The sequence below is a fragment of the Chinchilla lanigera genome, unplaced genomic scaffold (assembly GCF_000276665.1).
Source record: "Chinchilla lanigera isolate Chin_1 unplaced genomic scaffold, ChiLan1.0 scaffold00025, whole genome shotgun sequence".
In the NCBI taxonomy this organism is placed as follows: domain Eukaryota; kingdom Metazoa; phylum Chordata; class Mammalia; order Rodentia; family Chinchillidae; genus Chinchilla; species Chinchilla lanigera.
In genome coordinates, this window is record NW_004955426.1 from 21,049,002 (window position 1) to 21,076,375 (window position 27,374).

General features: G+C 35.3%; 2 protein-coding genes across 6 annotated transcripts in view; both read right to left on the reverse strand.

Annotated features, from left to right (window-relative positions):
* The window catches only part of Nadk2 (NAD kinase 2, mitochondrial), a gene marked incomplete in the record, with an annotated part of 46,339 nt that extends 46,153 nt beyond the window's left edge, over positions 1-186 (reverse strand). Inside the window, 1 exon segment of one of the 2 annotated variants that reach the window (XM_013514976.1) lies at positions 1-186. In XM_013514976.1, coding sequence (XP_013370430.1) covers positions 1-49 — 49 coding nt within the window. 2 annotated transcript variants of the gene reach the window in all.
* Positions 187-5,461: 5,275 nt separating this feature from the next.
* Positions 5,462-27,374, reverse strand: part of Ranbp3l (RAN binding protein 3-like) — a 51,828-nt gene continuing 29,915 nt past the window's right edge. For all 4 annotated transcript variants that reach the window (XM_013515011.1, XM_013515015.1, XM_013515013.1 and 1 more), the window contains 9 exons: positions 22,861-23,000; positions 19,340-19,428; positions 16,766-16,850; positions 14,135-14,237; positions 13,686-13,816; positions 12,270-12,390; positions 10,522-10,664; positions 7,828-8,020; positions 5,462-6,223 (listed from right to left, as the gene is read on the reverse strand). In XM_013515011.1, coding sequence (XP_013370465.1) covers positions 6,180-6,223; positions 7,828-8,020; positions 10,522-10,664; positions 12,270-12,390; positions 13,686-13,816; positions 14,135-14,237; positions 16,766-16,850; positions 19,340-19,428; positions 22,861-23,000 — 1,049 coding nt within the window. In that variant the 3' untranslated portion in view covers positions 5,462-6,179. The remainder of the gene's footprint in view (positions 6,224-7,827; positions 8,021-10,521; positions 10,665-12,269; positions 12,391-13,685; positions 13,817-14,134; positions 14,238-16,765; positions 16,851-19,339; positions 19,429-22,860; positions 23,001-27,374) is intronic.

The following is a 27,374-nucleotide window of genomic DNA, read 5'->3' on the forward strand; positions in this document are numbered from 1 at the left end:
CCGCCACGCGCCGACAGCTGCCCAGCAGGAGGCCCCGGTAGCAAGTCATGGTCGGCCGGGCCGGCCGCAAGCTCCGCTCCCGCCCGAGTGCGCGCTGCCCGCGCCCGCCGGGCCTTTCACTTTGCGCCGGGCGGGTAGAGGTTAAGTGCTGGGTCGTGCGTGGCCCGCGCCGCGTGGGGGACGTGCCCAGACGTTAGGCGGGCGGGGAAAGCGGGGCGATTGGGAGGCGGGGAGCCCGCGGGAGGGACAAGTGGGCGGGAAAAACCCGGAGGCCTCGGGATGGTGGGTTTTATTTGTTTATATTTTTTGGTTCCCATCGACGCCTGCGCAGTGGCCTCTTCGCCCGGGCCCGACCTCCCTCCTCCGGCTGTTGCCTAGGCGCTCTTTGCCCGCCCCCAGGCTAACTCTGTCAGCCAATCACAGCCCGCTGCGGTTTCAGAGCCCAAGGGGCTACGGAGATTGGCTATACCCGGGGAAAGGGCTAGGATCCTATTTGGCGTGAAAGCTGCCTCAAGAAATCTAGCTGGAACTGGCCTGAGGCGGCGCGGCAGCTGCAGGGAGAGTTTCGAGCGTCTGGCGGGAATGATGGAGCTGAGCGGCCGCTGCGGTTCCTTATTGTGTGAAGTACTGTAGACCACGTGCCCTTGGCTCTTGCGTTTTAACCCCGGCCTGTTAGATAACTGCTGTGTGCACTGGTGGGCGAGGGCCTGAGGAGACGGAAGCGGGAGCAGCTGCCTCGTCTGCAGGGCCTGGCACAGGACGGAGAAGCCGAGCCGCGGGTTAGGGCCGCGGGGCGCACTGCAGGTCCTCAACCCTCCCCGGAGGCCTGGGAGCGCGCGCACCGCGAGGGCGGAAGAGTCTCGGCGGGCGGGGCAGTCGGGTTAAAAACCCGGATAAAAGGCGGCCGAGGGTTAAGAAGGAGCGTGCTTTGAAGTTTACGCTCTAGGCAGCAGTCCTCCGCGCACCTAGCGGGCAGGCCGCGGGTTGTTTGATGTCTGTTGACTTGGCTTTGGAATGCGGGCGGGGCTGGGAGGAGGAAGGGAAGCTGTCCGGAGCTGTTGAGGTGATAAGGACCTGGCCGGGGAAGAGCGGGGAAGAGGCCGGGAAGAGCGGCCAAGGGGAAGGATCAAATGGCACAGCGCGTCTGAGGTCCGCTGCGCAGATCTGCTCTTGCCTTGGCACCCTCTGGCTTCCTTTGTGGTCCTGTCACTACCAGTGAGGTGCATTTGGACTTTGGGCAGATTTCTTCATCTTTCTGGGCCTCAGGTTTCGCCCCTGTAAAATGAGGTTGAACTAAAGTAATAAAAGCTGTTACCGCGCTCCAATTATTTAGTGAATCTCCTGATTCTTACTTAGCCACCAGCACCAGTATTCATTAACAGGTTCACTCTGTGTGTGTGTGTGTGTGTGTGTGTATCCACGCACCAGGTAGTATTTGGGAACACGCACAATTTAGTCTGATAAGTGTTTACTTTTCTAAGTTTTGTCCCTGACTTATTCCCAGAACTTGTGTAACAAGCCTAAGTAATTTAAGTACTGTGAGAGAACGTGTAGCTTGGCCCTTCTAAAAGCCCTTCCTGTTGTTACTATTCTAGCACTTCATAATCCGTTAGCTATCAGGAAGGAGGAAAAAGGAGAAGTCACAATGACCATCAGGCCTGAAGCCTGGGTGACTAGCAGAATATTAATTGATCCATTGGACTGAATAGGGACAACCTAGCATGAATAGGGACAACCTGTTCGGATCAAAGTCTGAGTTTTGTTTTGCCTATGTGGCGTCTTTCCCCACTTGTCAGCTAAATCAGGTTTTTGGCCCTTCACTTTTCAGCTGCAAACATGATATATATTGACATTTTGGTTAGGAAAGCCCTTTGTCCATTATTTTGAATCCCTTTCAAATAATGGTTTCAAATAATATAGTGTGATACTCAGGTATCTTAAATTCTTCGTCGCTGCTGGATTTTCCGCTACACTGTTTAAACATGTTTATTATATCATTAAAAATTTAGAAAGAAACATCTAAAGTACTAGCTTTTTACATATTGCCCAGCTTTTCTTTACGGCTAAGATTTTTTAAAAGAATGATCTGTTCATCAATCATTGCCTCATCTTTACCTCCTATTCATCTCTTGACCTATTATAATCTAGCTTCCTTGTACCTCTTCACTAATTACTGCTATTTCCAAGGTTACCAAATGATCTGATTAAAACTCAACACATTTGTCAATCCTTAAATTACTTGAATTTTCTGTAGCATTTGACATGCCTATCAAGTCTTCCTGAAATCTACTACATCTCCCAGCATACCATATCCAATGGGCCTCCTTTCATGTCTCCCCTCTTTTGGGGTTCTTCACAAGCCATCTCCAGGATCTACTATCCTCTTTTCTCCCTCTTTTGCTCACCATCCCCTTCTATTCACTGTTCTGGCTGAGTTCATCCAGTGTTGTGTAATGAAAAAGCTTGGCCTTGAAATTAGAAAATCTTTAGTTCAAATCCTAACTGTAGGATTTTTATTAGCTTTTATTAGCTTTGTGACCCTTAAACTAGTTGTTTATCATTTCTGAGCCTACATCTTCATTTATCAGAGTAGCTACTTCATAAAGTTGCAAATATGTTCACAGTTGTTTGTCTCTGTGTTCCAAAGGCAGGTATTATCCCCCTTCCCCTTTCGTGAATTAACCTACTATCAACATCTTTAATCCTTACCTTCCTACTGAGCTTCACATCTTTATTTCTAGCTTCCTATCAGATGATCTCTATTGAGTTTTACATACAACACAACTATCAATGGAGATGTATTTATGCCAAGTTCCCTTCTATGTGTTAGAGATTAAATGATAGAGTCCCTGCCTTTGAGGAGCTTAAAGTCTGACCAATAACATTTTTACACAGTGTTTTAGGAATTTGAAAGTGCAAGTCTCAATTCAGCCTAAGAGTCAGGGAAGGCTTTCTGGAAATGTCACAAGTTGAGCTTAAGGAATGAATGAAGTGTTAGTGTCATCGTGAGTGAAAAAGAAATTCTTCAGAAGAAATAGCATAAATATTGAGGTGATGAAATAGTAGTTCTGAATTTTAGGAAATTTAAGGAGAAGTAGGTAATACTGACAGGTGAGGCTACAGTGAAAGGCGAAAGCTTGAATTTTATCCTGAATATACTTTAAAACAAAAGGAGTAGATGATACAACTAACTAGCTTAGGAAAAATTGTGAAGAGAAATTTCTTAGAAGAAACAGTGAATATATACCTGAAAAGATACTCAACTTTGTTACTTATAAAAATCAGAAAAATGCAAATTAAAATCATAGTATTTTTAGAATTTATTTACTTATATTTTTGCAGCACTATGGATCTAAGCCAGGGCTTCCCACATACTAGGCGGATCCTCTGCAACTGAGCTACATCCCCAACATTTTAAATTTTGAGCCAGGACCTCCCTAAATTGCCCAGGTTGGCCTTAAACTTAAATCCTTCCACCTCACCCTGCTGAATAACTGGAATTGTACGTATGCACCACCATGTCCACCTAAATAGTATTTTATATCCTGTAGTTTGGCAGAAATTAAATTCAGTAATAATCTAGTTATTAGTAATAATCTAATTGGTGTAATCCATACTAGACCACTCATTTCAGTAATTTCTCCATTGTCACAGTTTGCAGATATCTTAGAAATTTCAGATGTGTTTGTGTATTCCAATTTGTTAACTCCAGATCTTATATCAAAAATTGACTAATACTGTGGATACGATTTAACCATTGCAAAACAACAATAAAAAACAAGCAAAACCCTGACATTTAAGGATTTAATCACTCACATATTCCAACAACAAAAAAAAATCTGATATGTTATTGAGTCACACAGCTGGACCCCATCTGCTGTGAGGCTGATGTGTTTTACTGGTGAAGGAACCTAGCTAACCATGTGAGAACCATGTTTTAAGCTTGTTTGCAGTATTTTGTGGGAAATTATATATATACACACACACACACACACACACACACACACACACACGTATATTCACAAATTTAAAATTCACAGAGCTCTAAAGATGTCTCCTTCCCGATCCCTAGGACCCCTCTACCACAATTCATGACTCTGAAAGATTTATATGCCCCTTTTTATAATAGTCATACTTCAAAATTGTATAGGATGTTTTTTTCTGGCGACAAAATGTCCCTTGCATTGGTAATAATGATATAAAATAATATTTTTAAGGGAGGACATGTTAATGGTTCATAATCTAAACAACTGGAGTAAAATCCAATGGAAAGGTTTAGATATCTTACAATATATAAGTATACTATTAGATAGCTATCTAATTTATTTGGGGAATAGCTAAGTAAATTTAAATTTAAAAACAAAGCTTACATAGAAATCTGAAAGGTAGGCTTCAAAATCACATACTTAAATAACCTAAGAAAGCATTGTAAATTCTTTGATCTCTTTACATGAAAGAAGTCAAAGGATACAAAAGAAGCCAGATAAAGTTGCAGTACAAGGAAAAACTGTAAAATGTTTCTGTTTCTTGTTATCAAAATGGGTTGAAAGCATGTTTCTGCTCTTCATATCTATTTCATAATCCAGAAATGTTCACACTTGCTCTGCCTTTCTAATATCCTAAACTCTATTTTTGGCTCCGTTACACTGACATTTCTACATAGATCACAAATTACATGGTCTGTTTTTTCCTTTGATGCATGCAGAAAAGTCTAAAGAAAATCATAGATTAATTCAACTTATATTAAAACATTTAGAACACTGAAAAAATATTGCTTCATCTCCACCCTAGTGTGGGTCAAGAATGAACATATCAGGAAGGTAAAGAATCTCTGTTCTCTGTTTCACTTTGACAATTATGGTGCAATCACAGTGTTCCAACATAGCTAAAACCTTTCAAGAAAAGAAACTATTTTACAATCTTCTTCAAATATCCCCCTACTATACTTCTAGTGAGATTTTTTCCACTGAGGATGAGGGGGTGAAGGATGGGGAAAAGAATAAAAACTGAAATTGCTGTTTCATCATCTCTATTTCTTTCCTTATCACGTTAACTTTCCTTCTTTTATTTTTTGAGTCATTAATTTATAAGTAAAATATTTTATATACTGTGTATTTTATATAGTCACTAAAAGAATTGGGAATTGACCTAAATAACGAATAGACCAGAATGGGAATTGACCTAAATAACGAATAGACCAGAATGGGGAATTGTTTATGGGTCCTAATCAAAAGTTATTTTGAAGACTAGAGTGATCAAACTGGACTGAAATACGTAGGGAGCCTAATTTTCTTGTGTGAGTCATGAAGTATCTCTGCAACTTCTCAAAAAAAAATTAATATTATTTTGCACAACTGCTGAAATGACCACAGTGTAGAATAATAATTGAATTTAAGTAAAAACTCATTTGATTGTACATGGTACATTAATCTTAAAAACAGCTCTATACAGCCACACCTACTAGAATGTGAATGACAATTTAATCAGGTAGATAAATAACAAGATGACATATTTGGATTTTTGTATATTGACCTTTTATACATAGGTAATGCATTACATTTTATTCATTCATTCAACAATTATTGTGTATCGACCATGACTCAAACATATATAACATGGAATGAATACAAGTCCAAGCACAGATAGTTTCTGTGAAGGGATCCATACTTGAATATACATGTTTATATTACTAGGAAATCCAAAGGTTAAGTAAAAATATATATTTTTCAGAAGATGAATATGATTTAATGAAATGTTATCCTGCAACTATAGTACTTTTTAAAGAAATGACTTAAAATGTAGTAAAATATTTTTCTATAGTCAATATATGACTGAAAAGAACCTTAGAAATTTATCAAATCCAGCAGTTTATAATTTTAGGCAGTGTATCCATCAATGTGATGAATAATCCAGATTAGTTATCAAATTTTATTCTAAATTCTTCAAAAATGATAAATTTTATACTACTGAAGTCCATCTATTAAATTCTGACATTTTCTCACAAGAATCAAATTAAAAAACATAAAAGAAAATGGCAAAAAAATTATATTGCTTAAACTTCTCTATAAAAATTCTTCAAGGAATGAATACTATCTTCTCATTAAATTAGGATGATCTGGAATTTTCAGCACGGTGACCAATCATTTTGTAGATGTCTTCATATTTATAGTAGGTAGTACTCATGAACAGGCAACTGACTGGCTGTGGGTCCACCTAGAAGGATCTGTGATATAAATTTAATATTTTATCATGTAATATATTCAGAGCAGATTTAATCTACTACTGAAGCCATTAGTATTGATGGATGCCTACACTGAATCCAACCGGACATGAACACACTGGCAAGAAAATGAAAGACACAGACTACATTTTTATAAGTTATGTTATAAAATCTTGATAATCATTTTAACCATAACATTTTCATAAATATTAATTTTGACCATAAATTTTGACCATAATTTTGACTATAACCATAAATTTTTCCGAATTTATGGCATCAAAGAAAGAAGAAAAAGACGTTTCATAGCCTCCGTAACATTTCAGCATTTGTTTGCAATACCTTTTGCAGAAAATACTAAGTGAAAAGGGGAAACCTGACAGAGAAAGAGAGGTTCATATAACTGACATTTGCTTTGCATTATTTCCATTGTTTTGCATTAAGAAAGTTGCATCTCACCCCTTTTCTAAAATAGAATATAATACACTGATGGGAGAATTTTACTATTGAATACCTATTTCAGATTGACATTTTAATGGTAGCTATCTGATTTTGTAACAGATCTCATTTTATTGTTGACAATATAAACATATGAAAGATAATTTTGTTAATTTCATATGCTTCAGAGACTAATAAACTATTTGCTTAACAGATTTGTTTAAGGTAGCAAAAAAAATCTTTTCATTTAGTTCTCTGGCTTATTGAGTCACTCAGGCTTCAGTCCTAATCTGCAGGGTTTATGTATTTTTCCTTTTGATTATATTTTTATTAATAAGCAGGAAGATCTTTCATCTAATTCTACACACATTCTCTGATAAACTTAAATTATGTATGATTAAAAGCATCTTTAAAGTTTTAAAAAGATTAAAAATTGAAATGCTTGTTACTACCCTGTCTTTTTAACTATATTCTACTGTAGCACAGAATTCAGGATTAAGTAAAACTTAATTTAAAAAAAAACTTGGATGGCTTTATTAGCATGGCTACACTTACATAACAAAGTTGTGCTTACTAGTTCCTTGACAATTATTTTTCAAATAATAATGATGAATAATACTTTTAAATGCACACATCTGAGTAGGCACTGTAATCTAAAAGTCTATTTACTCCTGGCTGTTCCTCATCCTTAGCTTATTTGTAAATCCTGACACAGTAAAAGAAATCATAATTCATTTGGCTTAGGCAAAGGCAGACCTCAAAGATAGAATTTGTACAATGTAGGCATTCTTTAAGGCAGCTGAATTCTGAAAGGAGAATAAACAAAGTTTTAAGTCATATTTACCTATGGCCTCATAATATGTATTTGTAATTCCTCCTATTACAGCTAATAGTAGAATGAGAACAAGAGAAATAGGAATAAGTGGTTAGCAGTGTAATATTTCAATTTGTAAGTATAGTATTTTATGCAAACTTATAGGCAAATGACTTGCAGGTATTACAATGAGGCTGCGTTGATAAGATCCTAATGAAGACCACTCTTGGAAGACAATGATTTTTCAACCTGATCCTCAGATCAAAACAGCCAGGACTGTAACCACTACCTACTTTAAACAGATCAGTTTTACTTTTTAAAATCGATTAACATTTCTGTTTTGAACCTAATTATTTACCTGATCCATTTTTAGTGACTTGGATGAAATCGTCCTCATCCTCGTCACAGCTTTCATAGTTCAACTGTTGGAGGACTCTTTCTGAATGGCTTTCAGTTTGATTGACATCTTTCTGCTTATTATTGAAGCTTCGAAGGGCAACAATACGATGATGTATTGCTGCATAAAGATATCCTGTATCTTTAGCACCAGCCTGAGAGAGGAAAATTAAGTTGTTAAGAATATAAATCACCTGCTAACATTAATCACATTTTATAGATTTTTAATTTTTCACTATTAGTAAAGAAAGAATTGTAGGGCATAAATCTAGAATGTAAATAAGTTTTAACATTCCTATAAATTTAGATAAAAACCCAATTAATCTTGCACCAAATTGCATCCTAAAGTAACTTTGCATATACTTTAAATTGAGAAAATAAAATTTTGTAATTTAAGATGTTTCTATTTGAAGTTAAGCGCGGTACAACCATTCTTCTTTCAGTGTTTTACACGACATAAAATTATAGGGTTGGAGAAAAAAAGCTTCTATTTCCTTTCCATTACTTTTCTTAGACATTCTTCCAAGTCACATAACTTGGTAAAGAAATAAAACTCATTAGAACAATTTATGTTATTTACCAAAAACACATCAAAAGTTCTTGCTTTTCCATACTTTTCTATGCTATTTTTATGGTTGCTATTAATATAAAAATGATGGTACCAGTAAGAACCATTGGTGTAATAGTAACTATTATGTTCTGTTTTTATTCAATTTTTATAATACTGTGGGTTCATTATTTATTCTGTTTATGTTAGCAAAAGCAGGTAGCGCAGGCATTCAACACATACTCATTTCCTTTTACAAACAAGGAAATTACGGGTTAGAAAGTAAAATGAGTTTTCTCAGTCACAGCTATCCAGCTAATTGCTGAGTCTTGAATCCCGGGTTTTTGTCATCCAGATCAGTGGGGTTAATGGAATAAATTATGGTACATAACAATAGAATTCTTTCATTTACTAAAAGAATTTTTGAAGAATAAGCAACTGCTTAATGGCATGAAAAATACTCATTTGCATTAATAGGTGAAATTACATATGATTTATTTTGCAATCATTTTAGTTGTTTAATCTCAATAGCTTTATAAAGCTATGGAGCACATGAGTAAGTCAACTTAAGGAAGGCTAAGAAACTTTCCTGAAGGCCATATAATACATACAGAAATATGTGCACATATTTGGATTTTTTCCGAATTTAGAATATTTACATATACATAATTAGATATCTTAGGGATGGGATCCAAGTCAAAATATGTTATGAACATTTGTTTTGTGTATACCTTACACACATAGTCTGAAAGTAAATTTATACAGTAATTTTAATGTACCTGTGTTTAGTGTACCTGTGTTTTGGATTGGGACTTGTCACATGAGATTAGGTATAGAATTTTCGACTTATGACAACATATTGGGGCTTTTAGGCTCAATGTTTGGCACACTTTGCATTTCAAATATTTGAATTAGGAGGGTTCAATCTATATAGTATTCAACTAAAATATTAATAAGTACCATCTCTAAAGGTGGAATATCGAGCAATTTTTCTTTCATTCAAGTTGATTATCTCTAGTAAAGAGCCTCCACTTTAAAAAGTCAGCATGGTAGCGAGCCTGGAAGTCTAATCGTAGTTAACAGTCTCAGTCTCAGTTTCTGGCATACTGCCTTACCCACTTAAAACCGGGAGATCTGGCCTGGCCAAGTACCAACCATTCTCCCTCGAAATGGTAAATAAGGTTTAAGCATCATCTTATCCTAACATCTTAAAACATGTCACATGCACCTGACAGTACACCTACTTAGAGTTATTAAAACCTTTCAGGTTTTTAATCACTGGGCACACACCAACCTTTTTCTCCATTTTACTATGGAGCCAATTTACTTATATTGTCATTCTGTCTAAGTTATCTGGATACTCAGTCCTTTCTAATCTTCTGGGTCTCAGCCTATGGGAGAAACCCAGCTTCTGAAGGGGGAAGGAAGAGGGGCTTTGTTCTTGGCAGCCCTCTTGTGCCTGGATCTTGTATTTGAGGTCAAGTATTTATGCTGCCTGGATGAGCTAAATTGTGCTTCCATCCTGTTACCTTGGAGATTTACTCATGTTTAGAATTGGAATTTGCTGCTGGACTTGTAACTTGCTTCCCCTGTGTTTTTCCATTTTCTCACTGGCTTTTCTCCAGTGATCCCAAAGCTTTCTCCATCTCAGCTTGTAGTATAAGCCATCAGGCTTGGGATTCTGAGGACCTTCTCCTGGGAGACTTCCTGACAATATGATCACTTCGGTAATATAGCATAGTAAGACTGTTAACATATTTGAGGTAGTAATCAACAGAATGGATGGCATATATTTTTTATGTGTGTGCCGGGAATTGAACTCATCACCTCACACTTGCCAGGCAGGCCCCTAGCCGCTGAGCTATATCCCCAGCTGGATGGCATATATTAAACAAATATCTTGGACCAATTGATTAGGCTTTGGTATAATTTCTGAATTCCATATACAATTTAGATCTTATATTCAATGATAAACAGCATAGTAAATGACTAGTTTCCTTGCCAGCGGTTCAGATTATCATGACAAAATGAAAAAAAACAGAAGTTGTAGAGATCTATTTATATACTGTATTAGTAAGATAATCCTTCATCCTGAAATTTGTCACTTACCTGAATTAAAAATATTTTGATGCTATAGTCTTCTAAATCAGTAGCTGTTATTCGTAAATTTTTGTGGTTTGCTCTTTGAATCTTCATTTGAGCCCATAGTTTGCTGTTGAGGATCAGTCTTAGACTGCCTTGATTGCGCATAACTGTAGCAGAAAAGTGACTATATCAGATTATAGTTCTTGATTCCTCAAACTTCCAGGAAACTCACCACTTTTGAAAGCAAAGTAAATCTTGTAGTTTGCCAGACTATATTTTCACTACTAAACTGTAATTTGACTAGATTATAACTTGGTTTGCAAATTGTGTTTGGTCTTTATTATGTTGAGAACTTTTTTTTTAAGCTTAAATGCTAGAATTATATTTTTAACTATAATATTTTTAAATGGCTAAATTTTAGAACTCCTTTAAGACGTACTAGTCTGAAGGATATTTATCCAAGAATTGCTTAAAGTGGAAAATAACTGAAACAAAACCTTAACTGTCAAAATTGGAATTAAATTCTAGTGTAGCCACCCAAGAGAATATCATGAAACTTTTAAGAATACTGAAGAAAGACATTGATGTGGAAAGATAATCAGACTATGTAAAAGAAAATATCAGATTCCAAAGCAATGTAACATTGTGAATCACAATTTTTGCAATCTGTGTACATATGTGTATACAGAAAGCAATTATCAACAAGAAGATATCTTCTTAACAGAGATTATCTCAGGAAGACTGGCTTTAGATGTTTTTATTTTTTTCTTTTGATCCATACTTTCTGTTTTCTAGAGTGAATATATATTGCCTGCATAATATAAACTTGTTTTGGAGTTTTGTCTGTTTGTTTTGGTTTTGGCAGACCATGAAATTAAACCAGAGCAAAGAACAGCTACTACTACCTTGAGAATATTGCTTGCATTATTTGGAAACCTGCTGGTCAGTTCCAGAACTGAAAACACTTCTGATTCTTTTGTTGTTGTTGTTCCTATTCTTTTAATCTGAATTCTACTCCTTACCTGTTTCTTGAGCTTGCTGTCTGAAACCTAACAAATACCCATGTATGTAGGTCCAGCTCCTACATATAGTCTACCCTAAGCTTCTACATGTCAAAAATGCCTGCCAAACCATTCACAGTAGCCAACTTGCCTGTCCATGTTCAGCTTGAGATTCTGAGCAGGCCCAGTGTGTCCTTTTGGATGCCAAACCTCCTGGATCTTTCAGTTTCACCAATTCCAGCTTCTCATCATCACTTTGCCTACAGGGTTCAACAGCCCCCCACCTATTTCTTTAGATACTGAGCCCACACCATGTAGTGAATGCCAAAGATAAATTATGAGATGAGTATTTTCTTTTTGAAAAACTTCATTTTGCAAGAAGATTTGTAACATATTCCTTCTACTAATATTGAGTGTTTCTGGGCTTTGACACAGGTGCTTTACGTAGTATCTTGTTGATTTCTCACAATTGTTCAAGAACTTGCAAACTACAGTTATCCCCTTTTTAAGCTGATACAATTAGGGCAGAAAGAGATTAGGTCACTTTTCCAATGTCACTGGTTAGTGGTGGAACCGGAACTAGAACCCATGCAGTCTGACAGGAGAGTCACCCTGAAATGAGAGGCCTCTAGAGTACATTGAAAATAATATTGTTTTCCACAGTCTGACTTATTGGTGTGTTTTACCACATGTGTCCAGAAAGCGATATGTACCTACATTAGCAATTTTACCCTGAGAAATAACGGCTTGCTTTACAAAATGATTCCTTACTTAATCTTGACTGTAATGTCCCACAGTCACTGCTTGCTGTGTCATTCAGTCTCAAAGTTCCTCTGCCCCTTTCAATCCAGGATTGTGTTGCCTTGTTGAATATAAAAAGCTTGCAGTTGATCTAAATGACAATTTTTAAAAATGTCAAATGTACAGAATTTTTTTCAAAGTAAATTATTTCCTATGCTATAGCACTTTTATATCTGTTTGAACTTTTACCAGAATAACCTTGGTTAATGATTTATAAACCAGGTTTTGAAACGTATTTAACTTTTTAGAGTATGCAATTTTTGAGTAGTTCCATCCTCGAAAAATAAAGACACACAAAGTGAAAAATACCCCTACCCTTCTTCCTCATCTGTCAATTTCCACTCCTGTAACAGGTAACCACTGTTATGTTTTATTTATCCTTCCAAGGATATTTTTATATATATACATGCATATATATGTATATGTATGTTCTTTTCCTTAAATAGTAGAATACTACCCTTTTCACTTAATGTGTTTGTATACAGTGACTTTTACATTAATCAGAGTATTATTTGTGCTGCATAATTTTATTACTAAAAATAAGGGAATCTTGGAGATATTTGCATGCTTAAAATCTGCACATAGCACGAAAACTTGGAAACTATGATGTGATACCAGAGGGTCTCCTCTTATAATTTAATGATTAACAGTGGTTCTCAAATATTCTTGTGTACAAGAATCACCTAGACAGCCAATTAGAAGCCCTAGCATACCAGGGCTTCACACATAGCAATTAATTCAATAAGGCTGGAATTTACCTAATCCAAGGGTTATGCTTTGAGACTCGTTTATTTAGAGTAAAATTATCCTTAGATCATAGAGGATGTGAACAGGAATGGAAAGAGTTTGGAAGAAAAGCAGATGGAGAAAGGTAGGGAAAATGCATGACTTGTTGAAAAATTATAAGTTATGGTACTCTGATTGATTCTATTCAACACTCAAATATGATACCATACAGCACATATATGAAACTTGGTTTATACAAAATTCTAAGCATTTTAAAAGAAATAAAAATTTTATCTTAAGTGGAAAACAAGTCACGTTATGAACTTAAAAAATCTTCAGTGTAAGCAGCAGTTCATCAGTCATGTGATAATAGCACTGATTATCAAAGCAGTCATGGAAAGTAAAAGCCTGAAGTTATTTTAAGGCAGGATCTTTGGAATGGTTGTAAGCCCAACCACCCCCATTCCTGCAAATTGCATATACAAAGGTAAGAAGATAATAATGGTTTAAGCTTTGTAAGCCTCCAACATTTTTACTTAAGTAACTTAATCTTCCTAAAAACTCTGTTTCCCTCAGTGTTTTTAAAGTTGTCCCTGCTGATAGTAACTTTATTCTATACATGTAAGTGCTACCAGCAAGAGCAATACACACCATACAGACCTTTAACACATTGTGTTCAGCTTCCTCCCCTGTTATAACATCAATTTTCTCTAGCAAGCATTTTCCTGATGGTTGAGATGAGAAAGCAGCAGCTGATTCAACTAGAGATGTCCTTTTAATAGACTCTGTTCCTAAGAGAAATTGGGGGACACATAAAAGGCCTCATTTCTCTGCAGTAAAACTTCCTTGTTGCCACTGTAAATGTGTGTGTCTCCTTATCTTGTATTTAAAAAATCTAAATGCTTAAGTTTGAGTAAAATCTATTATTGCCTCCCCCATAGCATTAAATTAAAATGTTTGTAAAACTTATAATATCAAGTTGCTATATTTATATGTTTTAACCTTTACCAAAATTGTTTAAATAATAGATTATTTTGCTTTTATTTTTATAGATATGGATATTGACAAAGTACTTATATCAAATGTTTTATAAATAAAAAAATTCTTACTTGAACTTGGAGAGTTGATAGGAAATTTCAGAATGGATTTAAATGTTTTTTCCTTGGCGTCTGAATCATTTTCAAGTTGAGGCTCGGTTACTTTTTGAGTGCCCTGGGTAGGGAACAGATGTATTATTTAATTTTACCCCTGTATACTTGCAATAAGCCAAAAGATAGTTTTGTTGTTCTATTTCAACATAGCACACAAACCCAGCTGCTGTGGTTTTGTTCCCAGCTCCCTGTATGCTGATTAAGGAACTCTTCCCTATTGTTTGAGGCCCTTGGTTCTAATTGTCAAACAAAACAAAACACTATAATCTAGTTACCACCAGCCTACTTTGGATGGGCTATCATCCAGCAATAATGGAAAAAGTACTAGTGGCTCAGAAGAAGACAATGGCCATTCTGTGTTTCTACTAGCTAGAGCTGGTGCTTAGGAAATGCAACCCTCATGTTAGTTTCAATTTATTTCAGTATTTCCCAAAATTCACTCCTGCTGTCCACTTGATGGAGGAAAAAATTTATATGAAAATCCCACTAAATATGTCAGAGAACACCTGTGTAGAAAGAATCCTAACTTTTCCTTCAAGACAAGTTTTGCAACAGTTGCTTTTAAGGCTGCATACTTAGAAATGTATACATCTAATATGATCAAAGCCTGATTAAAAAAAAACAACTAACTGCCATGTCATTTGTGAACATTGATAGGCCCCTACAGAACAGGGAAAAATGGCACAATGGTACTTATATATTTTTAATTGTGTCTTTTCCTTTATGAATTCAAGAGTCTTTTACATTATTTAATCAGACATCAAGATATCCATTTAAAATTGGCAGAGATCAGTATAATTATTTTCATTTTAAGAAAATAGATTTTTAAAAAAAGAGAAAAAAATAGAAACCTAGGCTCTGAAATTCAATCTAAAAGCACATGGTCAACCAGTAACCAAAAGTGCATCTTGGCACCCATATTTCAAGGCCACTGATTTACAAACTTATAGAGGAAAAATACAAATTATCTCCATAGTTCATGTTATCCCTTCCTATATTGCTAACTGAAAGAGATATGAAATTTAGTCCCTTTTTAAAATCAAATTTTATATCCCCATTAGAAATATGCTCAAGTGTCTTCAAGCCAAACCTCTGTAATCCTGACTGAAGGTCATGTCTCTTCTTACTGTATTGTATCCTGCTAGGATACAGTGTCTCCTTTACCTTTATGTGACCACTTACCCAGATGGCTTTCAAACTTGACTATCCATTAGAATCACTTGCTAACTGACCTTACCTACAGAGATTCTGACATAAGTGCTTCAGGGTGAAGCCAAGGCATAAGAAAATCTTTGAAGGCACATTAGATGATTCTAACGTGCAGCCAAACAAGAGACCAGTGCCTTACGTATCATAGGAACTCAATACACATTTGGTGAATCGAGTTAAGTGTTCCAGTTGACCCTGTGAGGATTGGAAAGCATCTTAGTTATGTCTAATCATTTTACAGAAGCTGTGGCTAGTGTCAAACTTAAATGACACAATAAATGTGTCTAAATATATTGCATGGAATGTCAACCTAGTGCTTCCTATATTCTGGTTTAGGTCCAAAGATGAGAGTCAACAGCTCTAGGATCAGTGGAGCTTTTCTTAAGAATGGCAGAAAGGTGTCTTTAAAGCTAAAAAGCCACAATACTTCTTATTAGAACTGAGAGGTAGCATGAGGCAGGTCTAAAATAAGCAAGGTCTTAAAAATGACTGATTTATGAAAACACTAATAATCTTGGAATAAACTGACATTTTAAGCTGGCCCTTCTATTAACTTGAGCCCTTACATATGTTTAAAAAAAAATCTCTGCAGCTTTCTTAGGAGTCCTCATGTAACTAGTAACTTTAATACAAGCAGCCACCTTGCACATAATTTAACCATGATCCTGGTCTGGGTAAACGCTGAAAGAAGCTTGAAGCTGTGAGGGACCAGATGAAATCAAAGTCACAGCTACTCCATGGCTTTGACTTTGCCACACAGCTCCCCACTTCTTAGATTATGCTGTCTAATAAATCAGAGCTCTACAGAAGGCTGAGCAGCAGCTGCCTCATGCAGAGAAATGCTTCGTATTAAATAAGGATGACAGTAATAGTAGTTAGGGATTTTTACTTGGTAAGTATATTTCCCTATGCAAACAAAGCACAGTAATTTTCCTCTTAAAGCTACCAAAAGAAGTTATAATAATACTTTTGGATGTAAAAGGTTGCAGGGTAGAGTTGTAATTACTTAGAATATATTGGTAGATGATTTTGAATGCATCTTGTTATAAATGTTATTTAAAACTATATTAAAATGTCACTACAAGTTGAGCATATTTAATTACTATAATGCTGGGATTTCCTCAGGTACTTCTGCTTTAACATGACTTAAAGAACTATTTAATATTTCACATCAGTAATAATGTTATAATTATGCAATTATTTTTCTCTCTGGATTTTTCTTATTCTAACTAGAACATGCTTCCCAAGAGAACCTTTCCAGTTAAAGAAAGAGAGTGTGCCTTTGAGTATGCTACAGTTTAACACTGCTTTTAATTAATTTGCCTTCAGAAATTTGAAGTGACAGCCCTACCATAATGGAAATATTTACTGAAATCTTACCAAAACTCTTTCTACCATGTTTTCTCCAAAAATAAAGTCAGAGCTGCAGCTTTTACTAGAACACTTATCTTCATTTGGTTGACATCTGAGAAAAAATAAGAAATTTGCTGTTTTAGATATAAGGATAAATCATTTTAAGCCTTAGCAATCAAAAATAATCAAATGATTTAATAGATTTATATAAAATATAAACATCTGCTGGTTTTTTTTTTTTTTTTGTCTGAAGTTAAAGAGAAATGAAGGAAAAAATGAGGTAGGTACTTCCAGAGGTAATAATCATATTTGTCAACTTTTATAGCACTGGGCTTGACTTTACCAACCATTTTGGGCCCCTCTCTATGCCGACTGTGTGACTGGTTGGGGGAGCTGCACTGTTCTTGCCTTTCTGCTTTTCTAGCACAATCTGGCCAGTTGATTGCCATTCTTCTTCCCCAAAGCGGTTGATGGTGGTTTTAGCAATCAGAGATCATCAAGCTCAGCTGATATATCCTGTCAATTATACCTGAGTGTCCACTAATTTAATTTTTTTCCTCCTAGAAACTTTTTTTTAAAAAATGATGTCTTTTTATGATAAGAACCTCAAAAACACCCAACTCTCACTTTGTAGTGCTTAGGGTTCTCCACTGCATCTCCAATATGCACAGTAGGCCAGTGCTGCAGATGGAACCAGCTTATGTAACTCAGTGTATGTCCACAGCAAGTTTTAATGTTCTTTAACCGGGCGTGGTGATGCATGCCTGTAATCCCAGCACCCTGGAGGCTGAGACAGGAGGATCGTTGCAAGTTTGACACCAGCCTGGGCTACAAAGTGAGCTCAAGCCTAGTTTGAACTGCATAGTGAGACCCTGTCTCAAAAAAAACAAAAAAAAAAAAAAAAAGTTTTAATGTTCCCTCTGATCAAACATTCCTACTTTATCACCAGAAATACTAAAAAATATTAACTTTTTTTTCTTGCCATACTGGAAACTGAGCCCAGGGCCTTTGCACTAACCCTTTTTAGTTTTTATTTTGAGACAAGGTCTGGCTAAGTTGCCTAGGCAGGACTTGAATGTTTGATCCTCTTGCTCAACCTCCCAAGTGTGAGAATTACAGGCATGCATCACTATGTCCACATTAACACTATTAACATTTTACTTTTTAGATTTATATCATTTTCCTGTGTGGTTATATAGCTTATGTTAATAAATAACAGATAAAAAATAATATAAAAGAGGGAAAAAGGGATGTCAGAGAAAGAGGAGGAAAAAATAATCTAATAACTAGATCATTCATGCCTGACTAAAGCTTCATGATACCCTTTGAAATATCCTAACCCAAGTGAATGAGACGGGGCTGGGGATTTAGCTCAGCAACACCGCGCCTGCCTGGCAAGCGCAAGATCATGAGTTTGATTCCCGGTACTGGAAAAAAACCAAGTCAATGAGACAATGAAGACAACCCAATACTAATATGATATTTGAAACATTAGAGATATTTTGAAAAGCATTTTAAACTTTTATGGTTATAAGACATTCTTTGAAGCCTGGCATGATGATACATGCCTATCATCCCAGCATTCAGTGGTCTGAAGGAGGGGAAGTGTGGAAGCCAATCGGGGCTACATCAACAGCTCAACAGCCCATGAACAGCCTGAGTAACATAGCAAGATACTGTCTCTACCTCTTCTGGGTGTCTACCCAAAAACGTTAAGGACATGTATATCCATGGTTATAGCAGCACAACTCCTAATACTAAATCTTGGAAATGGCTTATATGCCCATCAACAGATGAACAGATAAAAAATGTGGTAAATACACACACTGCAGTACTACTCAGCCATAAATAAGGATAAACCTAAGTCATTTGTGGGAAAATGGATGCATCTGTGACCACAATGCTAAGTAAAATATATAAAGTACAGAAGGTTAACATTGAATGCTTTTTTCTTATATGAGAAACCCAAAACATAGATGGTTTAAAGAGCAAAATAAAAGATGATAGAAAATAGGGAAGTAGACTCTGTAGGGTTGGGAAGGGGACCTGGACATGGGAGGAGATGGAAGAGCTGGGAGGGAAGGGGAAGTAAAAATGATTAAGGTGTGATATGCATACATAACAATTCCCCAAGATGAATGTAGTTGTCATGTATTGCAAATACATACTAATAAAAAAGAAAGTCCTTTTAAATGGAGTTCTTCCCAGCCCCATACAGTGTCAGAAAATTATGTTCCAAGATTGTTTATAATAATAAAGTATAGAAAAACATTTCTGTTTTTTCATTGAGGTTGAGCATCCTTAATTCAAAAATCTGAAATCAAAAATCTGAAATTTTTTGAGCATTGACATAGCATCATAAGTGGAAAATTCCTAGCCTCATGTGATGGGTCAACATCAATATGAACAAAGTTATTAAAAATATTATGTAAAATTGCCTTTGGGCTACATGTCTAAGGTATATATGAAATATAAATGAATATTTAAAGATTTATTTCATTATGTAATTCAAATATTTAAAAAATTTTTTAAAATCCAAAATCTGAAAAATTCTATTCCCAAATATTTTGCTTAAGGGACATGGACTCTATACTAACTTACCCTACTAATGTTGCACCTAAACAGTGTTGAACTGAAATTCTGGAAGTTGGTGAAGTTTCACTTAATAAATTTGAGTCCCCCTCAGAAATCTGAAAGAAAAAGAAATACACCAAAAAGTTCATTAGAATTGCCTTACTATAGGAACATCAGACAAGGAAACAATAGTTACGTGGAAAGCTTACTATATTTACATATTGCCCTGAGCTTTTATGTAAATTATCTCCTTACAATGCCAAGTTACTCCTTACAACACCATACACTTTGTATTTCTATCATCCACATTTTATAGATGAATGAACTGACATTAAAAGCTTAAATAACTTGGTTAAATCACACACAAACAGAATGCAGCTGAATTCAAACACTGATCTGTCTTACACTGGACTGTAGACTTTGCTACAATATTCAGAAATCTTGTTGCCTCTGTTACTTGTACCTTTTTAGCCAAATGAAGTTAATTCTTATTTCTAATTTAGTTAGGCTATTTAATCCCTGAAAATACCCTAATAGCTTTACCATGACAGCCCTCTAATTTGAGAGGAAACTCATCTCTTTGTAGTGAGATGTTCTAGGTCTCTTAATAAATGAGTTATTCTATCTTATGAACATGTACTTGGCACATTACCTGTACTAATGCATAAATGTAGAAGTAAGGAATTCTAAATTCTCTTTCTATAGAGGGAGACCTATATTTGGTCCAGCATTTACACTATATTGTGGACAACTCTCTGCCCCACTCTCAGGGCTTTGCAAAGGTGTTCTAGAGGTTCATGTTTTCTAAAGAAAAGTACTATCTGTTTCCACTTAAATTTTCCAATCAATCAATAAAAATACATTTTTGTATTTTCTCTTTTATAACAGGAATATGAAAATTGACAAATATGTAGCTGGAGAGCATATGTGTGGTTAGCAAAGATCAAAGTATGTATTCATGACCCACTCACTCAATTTATCCCTCAGCCAAAATGGTAGTATTTACTCTTTCATTGTTTAAAATAGTTCTTCAGGTATATATTATTTAATGTATCCATAATGAGAGATCACTGATTAATAATAAGATAAATAATAACTTCTGATTTCATTTATATTAATAAAGAACACAAAAATAATTCTATAAAATTTAGCTAGGGATAAGTTTCACTAGTGGAAAATTTCATGGGGTAAAAATTCTTGCATAGGATTTTATACATAGTGTCTATAGATCCTCAAAAAATTTTCATAATGCTGAAAATTCAATAATGGGCATATCCAATCAGACTTTTCAATATTTAGAAATAATTTCTACTCATCATATCACAGCAATATATGCGCACCTATGTTTATAGCAGCATAATTTGTAATAATAGCTAAATCGTGGAAGCAACCCAAATGCCCACTAACTGAGGAATGGATTAAAAAGTTGTAGTATTTTCATATAATAGGATATTACTCAGCTATAAAGAAAGATAAACTCGAGGTTTTTAGAGGTAAATGGTCACAACTACAGACCATATTCATAAGTGAAATAAATCAGACCCGCATGTGTAAACACCATATTGTCTCACTAGTGTAAGAACCTGAAAGGGTGAATAAAATCTAGGAAATACAATAGATATTATGAAATGAAAGGAAACTGCTCAAAAAGAAAGAACAACTGAATGAGGGAAAAGAGAAAAGAAAGAAGGGGAAAATATGTATATATGTATACACAGGATAGCTAACATAGTTGTACTACTGATTTTTATTGCTTTATTGAAAGCAACAGTTAATGTTTAATTGTTTGATCAATCTTATATGTCTATATTTGTTTATCTGAGTAACCAATTTGATGATATAAATATGTAATACAACAACCATTGTTAATTTCCTATCACCTTGTCTGAAATTCTGTATTGCTTCTATTGTTTTTGTGTTATTTTGTAAATGTATGTGCGTTTGTTAATATGTTTTTGTTCTTTTATATTTAAAATAAAAAAGGACTTATAAATGGAAACGCTTGTAAACAAATGTCATTTATGCAAGAAACATATTAATAAATTTTGTTTTTAAAATATGTAATTAAAGATTTATACAAATCATTCCAGGAAAGAAATATTGACCTAATTTTCCATTCCAAATCAAATACAGTATAACATTTTTTATGTTGATCAACTTATCATACTTTTTCTCACATAATTTAAAATAAATTAACCTACTTTTCCCTAAATAGATACAAATAATAACTTGTATAACGTGGTGATAATTTTTAAATTATAGTTTAATGCAAACTTTTACTACTACATTGATCAAAATTAAAAATATATTCTACTTAAAAACTACTTATCATATAATATGCATAATTGATTAAATGATTTTTAAAAAGTGTAATTAGTCTCATTAAATTATGTCTTACAAAGAGAAGGGTTTGGAAATATAAAAATGTTGGTAAATGCTGACCAACTCAACTCCTTCATTTTACTGGTAAAAAGAGTATGTTAGGTGCTTTGGGTAAATATAGGCAGTTACAGAGGCAGAATTAAGTTTCATTCTGATTTTTTAACAATTGAATCAAAGGGGCTATGTTTTTCATTTGAGTTGTTGTCTCTATGTCCAGAATAGGAAAAACAAACAAAATGAAAGCAAACGATCAACCTTCAGTAGTTCGGCTGGAAAGAAACGGCTGACAGAATAACAACTCAGATTCTGACTAGAGTACCTGTCTTGTGCCGCATTCCTCCTGTCTGTTTCTGCTGGAAGGCAGAGCTAGAGCTATAACAAACAATGATCCCAGAACCTGTATCTGCATTACCTGAACAAAATGAGTATCTACTTCGCACTTGCCAGGCAGGCTCTGTACCACTGAGCTATATCCCCAGCAGTTGAAGGAATTCTTATGTCTCTGGAGGCTGCCCAGGTCCTCCCAATTACACTGCATAGGGCGTCCCCTGCTCCTGTGTTCAGGAAGACGGGTCTGGAGCGGAGCTCTGGTGTGACTTAAACTGCCAAAGCCAAAGCCATGGTACAATGTTGAACAGCTGGGATACAGAACATTCTCCCTTTCTTTTTTGATTACTGATTGTGGCCCTTTCATTATTTCTTCTCTAATTCATTCATGGGGACAATGCTCTGAAATCCGTTCCAGAGATTTTCACTGCCCAGTACTCTCAGCTTTACCACCTAGAGTGACCACAAGATTTGTCCAAGGGAGCAATTCTTTTGTTTTGTTTTTCTGTTACTGGGGATTGAACCTAGAGCCCTAGCACTGAGCTACATCCCCAGTCCTTTAATTGAGAGACAATCTCCTTAAATCATTACTTTGCTCAGCCTGCACTGAAACTTGTATCCTCCTGCTTCAACTTCCCAGAGTGCAACAACTGTAATTTAAAAAGAGAAATTTAATAAGATTAGCAAGAGCTTTTTGCTATCTAGCCTGGGTGTTTTTTAAGTCTGGCAGTTTCTTAAATCTCGGGTAGCCCCTAATATTGGAAGTGGGGGTCCCAAACAATCTTCTAAGGAAAAAGATGAGGAAGTGGGGCTAGTCGTACCATAGGGGTTTTTCTCACCTTATGTTTTGTTTTTTCTTTGATCCTGCAGGATTCTGATTCATTGTGCCAAAATGTTTTTCTTACATTTTCACAGCTTTGAGCTTGAGGTGGCTGCAAAATAGCAGGTCTTAGGACATGTTCAGAGTGTTTCACAGGACCTTAAAAGAATAGAATTAAAGAGTCAATATATTTTTAATGAAATACTCTTTTCTCCCTACTTTTAACTAATCTCATGCTATTTTCTAGCATCATGATTAAGTGAAGGACTAATGTTAACTAATCAAATCACCAAGCACTTCTTCCCTGTCTTTCTTTTTCTTTATTTTAAAGAAAATAGTACAAAAAATAACAATAGCAAAATACAAACAAAACAACACAAGGACATTAAAAATGATATGGGATTTCAAAACAAATGGGATTAACCGTGGTTGTTATATTACATATTACTATCTTCAACGAAATTGCTCAGATTACCAGATGTAAGAATAGAAGATTGATCAAATCATTAAAGGGAATAAGAAAATAATAGTTTAAAAGAACATTAGAGACAATACATAGTTTCACTAGACAGGATGGTAGGAATTCACCAATGGTTGTTATATTGCAAATTGTTGTCATCACATGAATTGCTCAGATTACCAGATATAAGCATGAAAAATCAGTCAAAATATATAAAAAAAACTTTTAATCTTTAACTGTTCCCCTCAACAAACCATCAGTCACCAGCAGTACAGTTATGCCACTGAGATATATGGATATATATATATATATAAATATATATAAAGCCTTAGTACTTTCTTTTTCTGCTTTCTCTCATCTCAGTTGTTCCTTCCTTTGAGCAATTTCTTTCCCTTTCTTATTACCTATTGTATATTTTGGGTTTTATTTACTCCTTCATGTTCTTACACCAGGGAGACAATGTGTTGTTTACACATGTGGGTCCGATTTATTTCACTTCTGTGTATGGTCTCTCGTTGCATCCATTTACCTATAAAAGCCTTGAGTTTATCTTTTTTATAGCTGAGTAATACTCCACTGTACAGAAATACCATAACTTTTTTATCCATTCCTCAGTTGATGGGCATTTGGGTTGTTTCCAAGATTTAGATATGAAAAATTACGTGGCTATAAACATGGGTGCACATATATCACTGTGGTATGACATTTTTAATGCTTCTGGAAAATTACCCAGAAAGGGAATAGCTGGGTTAAGTGGGACTTCCAATCCTAGTTTTGTGAGGAATCTTGAAACTGATTTCCACAGCGGTTTCACCAAAGGACACTCCCACCAACAGTGGAGAAGTGTTCCTTTTTCCCCACAGCCTCTCCAACATTTGTCATTGGTTGATTTCTTAATAACCATTCTTTGTGGGGTGAGATGAAATCTCAGTGTTGTTTTAATTTGCATTTCTCAAATGACTAACAGTGTTGAACATTTTTTCATATATTTATTCACCATTAGTATTTCTTCATCTGAGAAGTGTGTGTTCATCTCAGATGCCCATTTTTGGATTGGGTCTTTGAATTTTGGGGGCCTGTTATTTTTTAATTCTTTATGTGTTGTAGATAAGAGTCCTTTGTCTGAGGGGAAGTTGGATAAAATTTTTTCCCAATTTGTGGGTTTTCTTTTTGCTCTATTGATGATTTCTTTTGATGTGCAGAAACTTTTCAGTAAGATGAGATCCCAGTTGTTGATTCTTCGAAGTATTTCCCATGCAGTTTGGTTTTTGTTCATGAATTCTCTGCCTATCCCTATGTCTTTGAGAGTTTTACCTAATTTCTCTTCCAGTAGATTCATGTTTCTGTTTTTATATTCAGACCTTTGATCCATTTTGACTTTAGATTAGTGCATGGTGATAGACATAGGTCTAGTTTTAGTCTTTGGCATGTGGAAAGCCAGTTTTTCCAGCACCATTTGTTAAAGAGGCTATGTTCAGTGAACATGCTTGGCCCCTTTGTCAAAAATAAGGTGGCTGAGTGTGCTTGTAGCTTTGTCTGCATCTTCTAATCTGTTCCACTGATCTTCAGGTCTGTGTTTTTTTGCCAGTACCATGCTAATTTTATCACAGTAGCTTTGTGTATAATTTCAAGTCAGGGATTGTAATGCCTCTTGACTTTCCTTTGTTTCCCAGGATTGCTTTTGCTATTCTAGGCCTATTCTGGTTCCAGATAAATTTTAGGAATGTCTTCTGTAGATATGTGAGGTATACTAATGGAATTTTAATGGGGATTGCATTGAATCTGTACAACAATTTTGGTAGGATGGCCATTTTCACAATGTTTGTTCTTCCTATCCATGAGCAAGGAATATCTTTACATATTCTGAAATCTTCTTTGATCTCTTTTTTATGGTACTATAATTTTCACTCATAGATCCTTTACTTCTTTTGTTAGATTGAGTCCTAAGTATTTCATTTTTTTAGATGCTATTATGAAAGGTGTGGTTTCTCTGATTTCTCTCTCAGTCTGCAAGGAGTACTAAAAGATATTCTAAAAAGAGATAAAAAGACCACAACTTTAAGAACAATGACAGAAAGTAAATATCAAGCAGAGCAAGCAATTAAACAGAGGGAAACAAGAGGAACCAACAGCAGGAAAACAACTTGACAAAGATAAGGCAATACATATCAGTTATAACCATCAATATAAAAGGACTCAATTCATCATTGAAAAGAAGTAGACTGTCAGATTGGATCAAGAAACAAAATCCAAAAATATGCTGTATACAAGAAACACATTTAACTCAAAAGGAAATTCATAGACTGAAAATCAAAGGTTGGAAAACAATACTCCATGTGACAGGTACCTAGAAAAAAGCAGGGGTAGCTATTCTGTTTGCAGACAATGGGAACTTCAAACCAAGAACAATTAAAAGAGATAAAGAAGGTCACTACATACTTGTGAGGGGAGAATTTCAAGAGGAAGAGGTAACAATCATAAACATCTATGCACCAAACACAGGAGCACCCAAGTATATAAGACAAATTTTATCAGACCTGAAAAATGAAATAAGCAGCAACACAATCATAACAGGGGACTTCAATACCCCACTGTCATGAAAGATAGATCAACTAGACAAAAAATTAACAAAGAAATAACAGAACTAAACCAAACATGTGAGCAAATGGACTTAGTAGACCTGTACAGAGTGTTCCACTCAACAGCATCAGAATACACATTCTTCTCAGCTGCACACACAACATTCTCTAAAACAAACCATATATTAGCACATAGAACATGCGTAAGGAAATGCAGAGTTGAAATTATCTCATGCACACTATCAGACCATAGTGCAATGAAATTGGAAGTTAATAACAAAGGAAATTGCAAGAACTCCATAAACACATGGAAATTAAACACCGCCCTCCTGAACAATCAATGGGTCACAGATGAAATCAAAGAAATTAAGCATTATATGCAGTCAAACAAAAATGTAGATACAACTTCCAGGAACCTGTGGGATGCAATGAAAGCAGTACTCAGAAGGAAATTTATAGCAGTGAATTTCTACCTCAGGAAAACAGAACGAGCACAAATAAATAATCTTATGCTGCATCTTAAGCTTCTAGAAAAAGAAGAACAAATCAAACCAAAAGTTCAGAGAAGGCACGAAATTATAAAGCTCAGGGCAGAAATTAATGCAATAGAGACTAGAAAAAATACAAAGAATTAATGAATCAAAGAGTTGGTTCTTTGAAAAAAATAAATAAAATTGATAAGCCCCTAGCCAACCTTATTAAAAAAAGGAAAGAAAAAACTGAAATACATGCAATAATGAATGAAAGAGATGAAATCACTACAGATCCTGTAGAAATTCAGAAGATCATCAGTACCTACTTTGAAAATCTTTACTCTCACAGGATGGAAAACACAGAGGAAATGGACAGGTTTCCAGGTACATATGAACTACCAAAGCTGAATGAAGAAGATATAAAAATTCTGAATAACCCTATGTCAGCAAGTGAAATTGAAAATGTAATAAAAAATCTTGCCAATGAAGAAAAGCCCAGGTCCTGATGGATTTACAGCTGAATTCTACAAGAAATTTAGAGAAGATTTAATGTCAATACTTCTCAAATTCTTTAAGGAAATTAAAAAGGAAGGAATTCTCTCCCAACTCATTCCTGGAGGCAAGTATTATCCTGATACCAAAACCAGAGAAAGACCCAACCAAAAAAGAGAACTACAGGCCAATCTCCCTAATGAACATAGATGCAAAAATTTTCAATAAATATTGGCAAACAGAATGCAACAAATCATCAAGAAGATTATATATCATGACCAAGTGGGATTCATCCCAGGAATGCAGGGTTGGTTCAATATATGCAAATCAATTAATGTAATACACCATATCAATAGAGCCAAAGACAAAAATCACATGATCATCTCAAATGATGCAGAAAAGCCTTTTTGATAAAGTCCAGCACTTATTCACGATAAAAACCTTACAGAAAATTGGCAAAGGTGGACTTTACCTCAATCTGATAAAAGCCATCTATGACAAACCAACAGCTAATGTCATTCTAAATGGT